The 14204-nt window shown below is 41.2% G+C and overlaps 1 protein-coding gene across 1 annotated transcript in view; it reads left to right on the plus strand.

Annotated features, from left to right (window-relative positions):
* rasa2 (RAS p21 protein activator 2) overlaps positions 1-14204 on the plus strand; it is a 130447-nt gene that overhangs the window by 70339 nt on the left and 45904 nt on the right. Inside the window, exon 6 of the mRNA XM_078205923.1 lies at positions 11566-11649. Coding sequence (XP_078062049.1) covers positions 11566-11649 — 84 coding nt within the window. The remainder of the gene's footprint in view (positions 1-11565; positions 11650-14204) is intronic.

The raw sequence follows: 14204 nt of genomic DNA on the forward strand, positions 1-14204 counted from the left end.
CCTAATACAGCAATCCAAGGCATGACCTGATGCCATGGTGCTTACAATTTATTCGGTCATTATTGTGTGCACAGTTCTGAATATTACTCTTAATTATTGATTTATTATTTTATATAGAATGGAAATAAAATGTCTGTTTTGTTGTCTTTTTGGAATATGGGCATCATGTACAGCCTGCTGCTACTCTTCACCTTATTCCTGTGGCCATTTTAGCCACTAGGAAATGTAATGCATTATACATTAGCAGTTGCCCTTGTGAAACAACGCAGGTATGCTTACAGATGAAGGAATAATTCAGTGGAGAGATGCCTGTTTGCATACTCACCAATGTTGATAGTAGACTGAGACCGGCACACTTTGGCAGGAGAAATGATGCTATCATACTTATTGGCAAAAATGAAGGTGATGATACCTTGATTTAATGTCTGAGATATAACGTCTATGGGGCTGTCTTTAAAAAGTTGATAAATTGTGGCTTAACAAATTTGGTTGATGTGACAAACCAATTCATGTTTTTTTTTCATTCTTGTGACTTGTCCCTTTATTAAAATGTTACTTGAAGATGTAAAGCTTTTTTTGTTTTCATTCAAGTAATGTTTGTGGTTGTTGAAGGATATGATGCAGTGTGTTGCTTCTGCACAGCAGGAAATTGTGCCGCATTTCTAACCACAGTGGTTTTCGTTTCCCATCGCAATGCAGTCTGTACAAACGTAACTGGGAGCAAGAAGTGGGCTTCATTGGTGTTTTTCTCTCTCATTTACCCATTATGTTTCATATGTAAAAGTATTTTTTAAGATCATTGTGAAAGAAGCAGTGGTTTTTAAGTTGTTTGCACATTTCATTGACAGAATCAAACGGAGCTGGTTACCGCAATAACACATGCGATACTGTAATATCCTTCCGATCTAACCTGATGATCCATTTCCTTTCTGAAATCAAGCTGCATAAGTTATGTATGGATAATAGTACATTTATCTACATTAGGTGCCAGGCCTGGGCCTAATTTCCCTTATTGCATCTATAATTTTGAGTGTCGTTGCTTTTTTTTCCATCCAGTCAACTAACACTTGCGCACATCATCGTGTCAATTGTGAACTGAGATTTTGCATTTGAAACTGCTGCTAAGCGGCACCGTACTGTGTCCAGGGATGCAGAAAGTTGGTTGTGCTTTGATATTGAGCTATAGAGTAGAGGTTAGACAGTTTCTACAAGTAGAAACTACAAGACTAGGTTTTGCTTGCTCATTTCTTGATGTCAGTTACAAAAGCCCAGTAAATGATCAACCTTGCCAAAAGACAGAAGAATGGAAACAGTGGTGTAAAAATCTGCCATGTTCCACACTTGGTTCATTTTCCATAATGTTTTGGTAGCTACTCTATATCTTTTTTTTGTAACAAAGATAATTCTGCTTCAATTATGTTTTGCCTTTCACCAATTGTTTTTCCTTCTCCGTACAATTCCATTGGTGCCATATTTTTTCAGTCGCACCTTAAACATCCAATTTCTAAGGCATGGCATTGCTTATTTTATCCATTACGTTTTTTCTATTGTCCTTCGTGGGATGTGGGCATTGCTGACTAGGTCAGCATTTATAGCCCATCTCTGATTCCCCTGGAGAAGGTGGTGGTGGTGGGCTGCCTTGAACTGTTGCAGTCCATGTGGCGTAGGTTCACCCAGAGTGCCGTTAGGAAGGGAGTTCCAGGATTTTGACCCACAGACAGTGAAGGAACGGTGATTATAATTCCAAGTCAGGATGGTGTGTGGCTTAGAGGGGAGCTTGCAGTTGGTAGTGTTCCCATGCATCTCTGCCCCAGTCTTCTAGGTGGTAGAGGTTGCAGGTTTGGAAGGTACTGTCAAAGGAGCCTTAGTGAGTTGGTGCAGTTCATCTGTAGATGGTATACACTGCTGCCACTGTGCATCAGTGGTGGAGGGAGTGCATGTTTATTGTGATAGATGGAGTGCCAGTCAAGCAGACTGCTTTGCCCTGGATGGTGTCCCACTTGAGTGTCATTGGAGCTGCACTGCTCCAGGCAAGAGATAACATTAATTTGTGAAATAAATGACCATGAATGTCAAAAAGACTACCGCACTACTCCCCTGTCCATCCATGGCCTTTTGCAATGTTCTAGAGAACTCCAATGCAAACTGGAGGGACAGCACCTCATCTTCCGCTTGGGCACTTTACAACCTTCCAGGCTGAACATTGAGTTCAACAACTTCAGAGCATGAACTCTCCTCCACCTTCACCCCATTTCCATTAATTTTATTCCATTTCAATTAATCTCATTCATCCATTTTATCATCCTTCTTTTTCACTTCTACTTTTCCACTTCTCCATTCCAGCTCTCCTCCTTTTCCCCCCTGCCCTCTTTAGTGCAACTGTCACATTCCTCAGGCAGTCCTTTAACAATCTGTACCTCTCTCCTGTCATTCTCACATTCTGATCGCTTAATGGGCACTCTTAGCACCTTCTCAGCCTTTTGTATCCTTGTTTACATTCGCTTTGTCCAATTCCACCAACCCCCCACCCCCAACCCCAATAATATAAATCTCTACTGATTCTCGTTGCTCTTAGCTCTGATGAAGGGTCAGCCAGACTTGAAAAATGTTGGCTCTATTCTCTCCCGACAGATGCTGTCAGACCTGTTGAGATTTTCTGTTTTTGTTTCAGATTCCAGCATCCGCAGTATTTTGCTTTTATCTTATTGACCTGAAACATTACCTCTGCTCCCTCTTCACAGATGCTATCTAACCTGCTGAGTATTTCCCACATTTCTGCTTTTATCCTACCTGTCTCCTAACTATTTAAATGCCATGTGAGTGGGTTAACTCCCAATTCCATGCTGGCTTCAGGTCTTTTCCAATATTTCCTCATTGTCCTCTGTGCTAAATAGTATTGCCCACTAAAGTAAAAGCAAAATACTGTGGATGCTGGAAATCTGAAATAAAGCCAGAAAATGCTAGACAAATGTTGCAGGTCTGGCAGCACCTGTGGAGAGAGAAACAGAGTTTGGAGTCCGTATGACTCTTCACAGTTGAAGAGAAGTGGAAATGTGATGGATTTTATACTGTGGAAGAGGTAGCTTAAAATAGGTCAGGAGAGATTTGACAAAGATGTCAATACTATAAAACAGTAAGAAGTCTCACAACACCAGGTTAAAGTCCAACAGGTTTATTTGGTAGCACAAGCCACTAGCTTTTGGAGCGCTGCCCCTTCATCAGGTAAGTGGGAGTCCTGTTCACAAACAGGGCATATAAAGACACAAATTCAATTTACAAAATAATGGTTGGAATGCAAGTCTTCCAACCATTATTTTGTAAATTGAGTTTGTGTCTTTATATGCCCTGTTTGTGAACAGAACTCCCACTTACCTGATGATGGGGCAGCGCTCCAAAAGCTAGTGGCTTGTGCTACCAATTTAACCTGGTGTTGAGACTGCTTACTGTGTTTACCCCAGTCCAACGCCGGCATCTCCATATCAATACTATAATGCACAGTGGGTGGTAATGATGGTGGTAAAGTCCAAGGAAAGTGTGAATAGTGGCCTAAAGGTCGGGTAGCTGAACATGTTATTAGCAGAACAGAGATCAATGCCCTCTGAAAGCAAAACGTAAGAACAAGATACGGGCATTTGAATGCCATGTTCATTTGCATGCCATATTTGTTTGTGTTTAACTTTTCTGTTCATTGCTAAATTAAATTCAGTGTGTGAATGTTTTTTGATTAGATTGCTTCACTTCTATGGTAACTGGTGATAAATATTTAGTAAATACATATGCACGTACCTCTGTGCTTGCATGTAAGCAATCTCCCACAGCCAACGGATCAGATCTAATCTGCAGTTCTGTCATGAACAGTCTTGAATGAAGGTGGACAGTTAAACAACAAACAGGAGGAGGAGGCTCAACAAATATCCCCATCCTCCAATGAGGGCGGAGTCCAGAAGACTAGGCTGAAACACTTGCAGCCATTTTCAGCTGGAAGTGTCAAGTGGATGATCTATCTCAGCTCTGAGGTCTCCAGCTTCGTGGTTGCCAGTCTTCAGCCAATTCAAATCACTCCATGTATCATCAAGAAATGACTGAAGGACTGGACAGTGAAATACTTTGGTCCATGATATTATCGTAAGAGTACTGAAAATGTGCCCCGGAACTAGCCATGCTCCTAGACAAGCTACAACACTGGCATCACCCAACAATGTCTACTCCTCATTCACCTGAAGAAGGAGCCTGAGGCTCCAAAAGCTTGTGCTGTTAAATAAACCTGTTGGACTTTAACCTGGTGTTGTGAGACTTCTTTCTGTTTGCAAAAAGCAGGACGAATCCAACCCAGCCAATTACCTCCACTTCTGTCTGCCATCGATTATCAAACTAATGGAAGGTGTTGTCAACATTGTTATCAAGTGCTCACTTGGGCTCAGGTTGGGTTCTGCCAGGGTCACTCAACTTAATACAATCTTAGTCCATACCTGGACAAAAGAATTGAAATCAAGAGATGAGAGTGACTGTCCTTGGTGTCAAGCAGCCTTTGATCGTGTGGCATCAAGGAGCCCTAGCAAAACTGGAGTCAGTGGGTCTCACGCCCGATTTCTCAAAGCCTGTTCACTATCAACAAGGCAGAAGTCGGAATGGAATACGCTCCACTTACCTTGATGACTGCAGCTCCAAAAACGCTTGAAGTTTGACAGCTTCCAGGACAAAGGTTGCTTAATTGGCATCTCATGCACCATCAAGGCTCCTTTGATTGTACCGTACAAACCTCCTGTGACCTCTACAATCTTGAAGGACAAGCGCAGGGCATGCCTGGGAACATATGACTTGTTGGATTTTTATGAAGATGTGACTAGTGCGGTTGACGGAGGGGAACCGGTGGGTGCGGTGTTTTTGGATTTCCAAAGGGCGTTTGATAAGGTGCCTCACGAAAGGTTGCTGAAGAAGATTGGATCACACGGAGTTGGGGGTAGGGTGTTGGAGTGGATTGGGAATTGGCTATCCGACAGGAAGCAGAGAGTCGGAATAAATGGGTGCTTTTCTGGTTGGCAGATGCTAACTAGTGGCGTGCCGTAGGGATCGGTACTGGGGCCTCAACTATTTACTATTCATATAGATGACCTGGAGGAGGGGACTGAGTGTAGGGTAACAAAGTTTGCAGACGACACAAAGATAAGTGGAAAAGTGAATCGTGTGGAGGGCGTAGAAGGTCTGCAGAGAGATTTGGACAGGCTGAGTGAGTGGGCGAGGATCTGGCAGATGGAGTATAACGTTGACAAATGCGAGGTTATTCACTTTGGAAGAAATAATAGCAAATTGGATTATTATCTAAATGGAAAGAAATTACAACATGCTGCTGTGCAGAGGGACCTGGGGGTCCTTGTGCATGAGACGCAAAAATCCAGTCTGCAGGTGCAACAGGTGATCAAGAAGGCAAATGGGATGTTGGCCTACATCGCAAGGGGGATAGAATATAAAAGCAAAGATGTCTTGCTGCATCTGTACAGGGCATTGGTGAGGCCGCAGCTGGAATACTGTGTGCAGTATTGGTCCCCTTATTTGCGGAAGGATATATTGGCCTTGGAGGGAGTGCAGAGAAGGTTCACCAGGTTGATACCAGAGATGAGGGGTGTTGATTATGAGGAGAGACTGAGCAGATTGGGTTTGTATTAGTTGGAATTTAGAAGGCTGAGGGGGGATCTTATAGAGACCTATAAGATAATGAAGGGGCTGGATAGGGTAGAGGTGGAGAGATTCTTTCCACTTGGAAAGGAAGCTAGAACTAGAGGGCACAGCCTCAAAATAAAGGGGGGTCAGTTTAGGACAGAGTTGAGGAGGAACTTCTTCTCTCAAAGGGTGATGAATCTCTGAAATTCTCTGCACACTGAAGTGGTGGAGGCTACCTCATTGAATATGTTTAAATCACGGATAGATGGATTCCTGATCGGTAAGGGAATTAGGGGTTATGGGGATCAGGCGGGTAAGTGGAACTGATCCACTTCAGATCAGCCATGATATTGAATGGCGGGGCAGGCTCGAGGGGCTAGATGGCCTACTCCTGCTCCTATTTCTTATGTTCTTAAGACCTGGAAGTTTCCCTCAGAATGAAGTTTCCCTCCATTCTGATTTGGAACTATATCGCCGTACCTTCACTGTCGCTGGGTCAAAATCCTGTACATGCTCATTAACAGCACTGTGGATATATCTACACCACATTGACTGCAGAGTTGAGGAAGGTGGCTCACCATCACCTTGGGGCAGTTAGGGATGAGCAATAAATGTTGGACTCGTCAGACATGCCCACATGCCAAAACAGGAAAAAGGAATTTTCCCCTAAAACTATTCCAGCTGGCTAAAAGGCTATTCCGGTAGCCAGGATTTTCTCTAAAGAATGGAACATGGTTCCAGATACAAAGTTTGATCCAGTCAAGCGGGAGTAATAACTAGTCCGAATGAATGGTTACAGTAGACTGCCACCTAGTGCTGTGCATATTGAAATGCTTGGAAGGGGAAATAAATTACTGATTGAACAGTAGGAGTTATGAGATTAATGAAAAGGCAGGCAGTAGATTGAAATGGTTCTGAATGAAACTGACAACCTAAACAACTGAGCTTGATGGAGAAAGGTGGTCAGGATATTTTAATGTCCCTGTTAAAGGCAAATTTATAAATAGTGTTTCTTCATTGTCATTTTTGGAGAAATAGTTTGTGTTCGATTGTGAAAGAAAATATTTTCATTCTTTGATGGGTTGTTGGTATAACCTTGCAGTTAAGGGCAGTGGATTTGGAGTCACGTGTAGGCCACACCAGGTGAGGATGGCAGATTTCCTTCCCTAAAGAACATTAGTGAACCAGATGGGTTTTTATGACACTTGATAGTTTTATGTTGGCCGTTACTGAGTCAAGCTTTCATAGTCATAAAGGTTTACAGTATGGAAACAGGCCTTCGGGCCAACTTGTCCACGCTGCCCAGTTTTTACCATTAAGCTAGTCCCAATTGCCTGTGTTTGGCCCATATCCCTCTATACCCATCCTACCCATATAACTGTCTTAAGTGTTTTTTAAAATACAAAATTGTACCTGCCTCTTCTACCTCTGGCAGCTCATTCCAGACATTCATCACCTGCTGTGTGAAAGAATTGCCCCTTGGGACCCTTTTGAATCTCTCCCCTCGCACCTTAAACCTATGCCCTCTAGTTTTAGTCTCCTCTACCTTTGGGAAAAGATGTTGACTATCTCTATCTTATCTATGCCCCTCATTATTTTACAGACCTTTTTAAGATCACCCCTAAAGCCTCCTATGCTGCAGGGAAAACAAGTCCCAGTCTATCCAGCCTCTCCTTATAACTCAAACTATCAAGTTCTGGTGGCATCCTCGTAAATCTTCTCTGCACTTTTTCTAGTTTAATAACATCCTTTCTACAATAGGGTGACCTAAACGGTACACAGTATTCCAGTTGTGGCCTTATCAATGTCTTGTACAACTCCTGTATTCAAACTTCTGACCAATGAAACCAAGCATGCTAAATGCCGTCTTCACCACTTATCTATTCCAGATTTATTAACTGATCTCAAATTCCACCAGCTGCCATGGTGGGATTTGAACCCATGTCCCCAGAGCATTAATTGGGTCTCTGGATTGCTAGTCCAGTGACATTAGCACTATGCTACCATCTCTCCATAATATTCAGAGAGCCATAATAAATTGATGCCAAATACTGGAATAATGTATTCCTCTTATAACTAGGGCATAAAATGTCTGCAGCATCTATGAATGCCCTTTGGCCATTGTAGTTTAACATTGCTGGTCTTGGCTAATTGATATGTATTTTACAAAGTATTTGTGGTCAAATTAATATACTTAACAAATTCCATCATCTCCACTCTTCTCATGCCATACCACCCCACTCTTACCATTCCAACCTTCGCATTGCATCTCACGCTATGTCCCTTCCATTCCTTTCATACCTCTCATTTCATCTTCATCCTCATCCTATCCCACCCCCATCTGACATTCTAGGCCATTTCTACCTCCACCGCCCCCTGCCCCACCTCCAAATGCCATCAGTCTGTTGCCGATCCCTCCAACCAGTGTAATTTTGTTGTGTGCCCATAGCCTTGCACTTTTCACCGAAACCCCCTCATTGGCCCCAAGATTCTTCCGGCCAGGTTCCCACCTTGTGGGGTCCTGTGCTGAGAGTACTGCCTTTTCTAGCTTTGTTAGAATATTTTGATGCTTCATTTGTTCTCTTTTAATCCACTGAGTATACTTCTGATGAGCTGAAATGAAGAAAACGCATTGTACAGCATGTTTCAAATTGTTTTCATGTCTTAAGTCCGATCAGATGAGCTGACAAAGTGTAGGTAACTAGATTTACATATAAAGGAGGTGGCTGCGTCAATGTTAAAGAATTCGGACATGGGACCAGAATGGATCAGATGTTTTGGTTACTTTGAGCTTGGTTATATTTTAAGATTTTCATATGCCTTCACCAACAACTATCATTGTGTGTAACTCCAATCATTATCTAATGAAATTGCATTGCAGTATTTTTCATAATATGAGTTACCTTGCACTTAAGTAGAGCTAACTTTGATAACATAGTGGGTTTTATCTTGACAAGGGTGGAGCTGGATAGGGTTTTGAGTGTGGTTTTATATCCTATTTGCAGTTTAAAGATCGTGATGAGACAAACCACATCTCTACACTGTCAAATATTGTACAGTAATTTAGGGGGGAAAAAAACTGTTGCTGCCAGCCAATAATCAATCCAGCAAATTTACTTTAGGTTTGCTTTTGGCTGAGAGAGACTGAGTTTGAAGCGAGCAGCATCAATATCAGAGCATATGCAACATTAAAGCAGTCTTATTGGTCAATCAGGGGAAATTTAATTCTTAAATTCTTAATTGAGAGGAGATGATATACTGAAGAGTAAATGTCACTGTTCGCTTTCCCACAGGTGAAAACTAATTGTTTTCAACATATTAAGTTGTGTGACAGTTTGTCCAGTGTATTACTCCTTGTGAGCTGTTAAACTTGAGCATTTAAAAGAGCAGCTGAGTTTTTTTGGTCACCCTGTGTTGTGCTTAAAAATGGTTAATACTTGAGCTGTAAGCTTATTTCTCCATTGCTTTAGCGTGCGAAAAGCTGGCGAGTCTACTAAATAAATGTGAAAAATAAAATTGTCCAACTCAAGTTCTGTAAAGCATCAAGTAAGAGATTTTGGTTGTTAAAGGATGTGGTTTGCTGTTAGAAGAGGACACTGTTGAAAAACCCAAACTGTAATATTGAAGATCTAGATTTTGTGTGTCTTGAAAGGCAATGCACCATTCTGATGGCTTAGTTTAGTACAACAGGTAGGTGTACCTTTGAAAAGCAGCACCTACTGGCCTCAGGTGAACTTGGCCTTAAGGTTGTGATATAGAATCTGAGGTCTTGAGCTAAGATGGTACATCAGAATTGTTGAAAATTATTTAACTTCCCACCTTGCCCATAGCTTCCTCATTTCTTTCCCAGTGTGACTTTATGGTTACTTCAGGTTTGTAGATAAAGTATCTGTAGCAGTCCCAAACGTGGGTTCTGCTCCAGAAGTTGAATGTATAGTGCTGCTTTCATATCTTCCTAACAAGTCTTTCTAGCATTATTTCCAGACACACACAATTGCCCAAACATGCTGTTTTGAGTACTGTTCCAGTTGATGCAAAATAAAGCATTCGAGATTAACTAATAGGCAGAAAGTTTTTAGGTGTCCAGATCATCAACAGCACGTCCTGATCCCTCCATGCTGACACTACAGTTAAGAAAACCCACCAATGCCTCTACTTTGTCAGAAGACTAAGGAAATTTGGCTTGTCAGATACAATTCTTTCCAACTTTTATAGATGCACCATAGAAAGCATTCTTTCTAGTTGTCTCAGCTTGGTATGGCTCCTGCTCTGCCCAAGACTGCAAGAAACTACAAAAGTCCAATCCATCACTCAAACCAGCCTCCCATCCATTGACTCTGTCTACACTCCCCACTGCCTCGGCAAAGCAGTCAGCATAATTAAGGACCCCACGCACCCCGGACATACTCTCTGCCACTTCCTCCCGTTGGGAAAAAGATACAAAAGTCTGAGGTCATGTGCCAACCGACTCAAGGACAGCTTCTTCCCTGCTGCCATCAGACTTTTGAATGGACCTACATGGCAAGCGATGAGATTGGAAGTAGGTGTGGGGTTGACAAGAAATGAAGAGGGTAAAGGATCTAGAGGGTTGTTGGTACCCATGAGCATAAACCATTGCCTATTTGGCTGCTTTTTCATAAAGGGTGAATCCTTCTTGCCTTCCCTTTCCTCTCCCTCTTTTTGCTAATTAGCTTAAACGCTTTGTCACTGGTATATTTGATGTTTGTGGTGTCGGATTCTTTTTTCCAAATCCTTGGATTCATTGTGTTCAGTTGTTGTATTTGCATAGTGATTTCCTTTATCCCATCAAGTAGAGTCAAAATAATTTTTGTGTGAAATGGGCCGTGTTAAAGGGCAAATATAACCTAATCTGGATGGACTATATTTTTCAAGTATTATTGAAAGAAGTGGGGGATAATAGGACTTTGCTTAATGCTTCTCCCCACCGTTTTCTGGAGACTGAGCTGGAACAATTGAAAGGTGTCTGGTAGAAGTATGTTATTTCAAAGAAAGTGAAATTAATTGGAGATATTATTCCCATGTTTATATATCCATGAAAACGGTCGGCATTTGTATCGAAATAATAGTAGGACTCAACTGAAGAGCTTTCGGAGGGTGGTTGGTTGTTTAAGCTGCACTAGTTAACTGCAATTCTGTTGGAATTCTGCAAGAAACAAATTAATGTTCACCATCCGCAAATGAATATTGAATGTAGGTGTAGCATACTTCAGAGTTTGAAGAGATATTTAACCAGGTGCAACATCTGACACTTTTAAGCAGAGCTGGACTTCTTGACTTAATGACAAATCATGAGCAAACTATACTCTGTCTAGGAGTTATGTGAAGAAGTGATCTGGATAACTACAATGGCCAGATCACTTTTAAGGAATGAAATTTTAACATTGATGTAAATTAAGGTAGTGGACATTGCTATCTATCTAAGAACTAAGCATGAAATGTGTGCACAATGAATGCATGCAAGAAATAGAAAGGAAAATTTGTCAGCCCCACCAAAAATATCAGGGGATAGATTTGCAATGTTGAGTTTCCTTGAAGAGGGGAGTGAGATGTCATTGGGTCTTCAAACTGTGCGGGGGGGGGGGAAGGGATTAGAGCAGTGTGACTGCAAATGTTACAGCACTTAAAATGTAAGCATGGACCAGAAGAAACGAGTAAAGTAAACGAATTCCTAACTGCAGCAAGGCTGGTAGAGGGAGAAGTATCTTCTCTCCAGTTTCTTTTGTGGTGTGCATGTGAAATACCACCACAAATATTGTCATTTAACTAACTGCTTCATATTTTAAAAAATGCCTGGATAACAGTTAATCTCAAAAACTCTGACTGTTAGATCAGTAATTATAACCATTATTAACATTTTAAATACTTTTTGTTTTCTTCAACATGCAGGATAATTGAATGCCGAGGGCTTCCTCTTGTAAACGGACAGAGTGGGGATCCCTATGCTTCTGTCTCTCTGGTTGGCCCTTCTAGGTACAGTATTGATTCTAAAATTATATTCTAAACTTACAATTACATATTATAAATGCAGTAGCACAATTGCATTTGCAGAAGTTAGGGGACAGAGCTTAAAAGGAAAACTAATTAATTTGCAGCCCATAAGGTATAAGAATGTTTTTCACTCTATTTGGATAAGATTTGAATTCTCTTTCCATGTATTGAACTTGTAATTTCACCTGGTGTAGGATGTGGGAAAAGAACTTTTGAACTAATGTAGTTCTTCATGATTATGAAGAATTGGGAAATGATTTCAAATTTCAAGAAACTCAGAAATTAGCTCAAATATGTATAAATCCTTGCACTCTGAGCCAGTTAATGATCTATGGAATCATTTCAAAACATTGATGCAAATGTTTGGTGCTAGTATATTGGGTGCAAGATTGGCTCTGCAGCAGGAAATGAAGGGCAATCATTGATTGAAGTGGGGTTACACAGGGCTTAGGACTTGGTCCCTTGTTTTTTGTGGTATATATTAATGATTAGGAGTAAGTGTAGGAGAAATGATCAAGATATTTGCAGATGGCACAAAAGATGGCCACATAATTTAATAGCAAAGAGGATTACTATCAACTGCAGAAAGATATCAATGGACTGGTCAGGTAGGCAGAAAAGTGGCAAATGGAATTCAGCCCAGAGAAGTTTGAGTGATGAGGATTACATAATAAATGTGAGGATACGGAGTTGTAGAGGAAGTGAGGGACCTTGAATTGAATGTCCACAGATCTAAGAAGTTAGCAGGACAAGTTAATGAGGCAGTTAAGAAGGCAGATGGAATTCATTCATTTAATAGCTGAGGCATAGAATTTAAGAATGTTAATGTTGGATCTATATAAGACACTAGATAGGTAACAACTTGCAGTTTTGGTCAGCTCCTTCCAGAAATGACATAATTGTATTAGAGAGGGAATAGAGGAGATTTACGAGGATGTTGCCAGGAGTGGAAAATTGCAGCTATGAGGAAAGATTGGATAGGTTGGGGCTGTTCTCCATGGAACAGAGGAGGCTTAGCGGTGATTTGATTGAAGTGCACTAAATTGTGAGGGGCCTGAATTGAATGGATGGGAAGGATCTAGTTAGTTTAGCAAAGAGGTCAGTGATTAGGGGGCATAGATGTGAAGTGATTGTACAAGGATTCGAGGGGAGAAAAGGGAAGATTTTTTTCACCTAAAGGATTGTGGGATCTGGAGCTCCTTGCCCGAAAGGGTCATAGAGGCAGAATCTTGGAATCCCACTTGGTCCCGAAGTCAGCGGTAAAATCTAGCCCACAATGTCAGCTGCTAGTGAAACTGGAGGAGATAAAGTTCCTTCTTGTTCTGTTTCAATGACAAGCACACAACTCATTTAAAAGGTGTCTGGTATGCACCTCAATTGCTATAACCTGCAGGGCTATGGACCAAATACTGGAAAGTGGAATTAGGCTGGGTAGCTCATTTTTCTTTCTGCATAGATGCAATGGCCAAGTAGTGTCTTTCTGTATTGTACAATTTCTATGATTTGATATCAAGTGTATCAGTAGATGTTGGCAATCATACTGTGTCCAGTTCAGACTTAAATATGGATTTATATTACTTGAGATGTAGGGTCGATGTTGCTGAGGATAAAGGACTTCGAGATTGATGAGTTGTGCCAAGTCTTTTCTTTGATATGCTTTTCTCAAAATGTCAGACTGATATTCCAAGACTGCATTGTGTTCCAACATTGCTTGAGGAACAGTTTGTTCTGGACTCTCTGTCAGAGGTGTTGTGGCACTGAAATGTGATTTTTAAGGAAAATATGGCATTGTTTGATACTTTACATCTTAGTGAGGCTTCAGAATCCATCCTGTGAACAAAATGCAAGAAGCGCAACTATTTTAGTTTGCAGACAGAATGGAAGATAGAACAATATTCATCCTATAGCACCCAACTAGCTGTATGCCTGCTCTGTTTTAATGTTAAGGATAAGAAGTTTGGATTGTCGGATAGATAAATGTACAGAAACCAGGCCGGAAAGACTTGAAAATTATCTGTCTTTTGTTTCAATTAATGAAATAACAAGACATTTGTGATAGTATTTAAAATGATGAAAAGCTGGATGGTGTAGATCGAAGAGGATTATTTCTACTCGAAAGATAAGTGGAAAAGTGAATCGTGTGGAGGGCGTAGAAGGTCTGCAGAGAGATTTGGACAGGCTGAGTGAGTGGGCGAGGATCTGGCAGATGGAGTATAACGTTGACAAATGCGAGGTTATTCACTTTGGAGGAAATAATAGCAAATTGGATTATTATCTAAATGGAAAAAAATTACAACATGCTACTGTGCAAAGGGACTTGGGGGTCCTTGTGCATGAGACGCAAAAACCCAGTCTGCAGGTGCAACAGGTGATCAAGAAGGCAAATGGGATGTTGGCCTATATTGCAAGGGGGATAGAATATAAAAGCAGAGATGTCTTGCTGCATCTGTACAGGGCATTGGTGAGGCCGCAACTGGAATACTGTGCATTATTGGTTCCCTCATTTGCGGAAGGATATATTGGCCTTGGAGGGAGTG

The sequence above is a fragment of the Mustelus asterias genome, chromosome 3 (genome assembly GCF_964213995.1).
Source record: "Mustelus asterias chromosome 3, sMusAst1.hap1.1, whole genome shotgun sequence".
In the NCBI taxonomy this organism is placed as follows: Eukaryota; Metazoa; Chordata; class Chondrichthyes; order Carcharhiniformes; family Triakidae; genus Mustelus; species Mustelus asterias.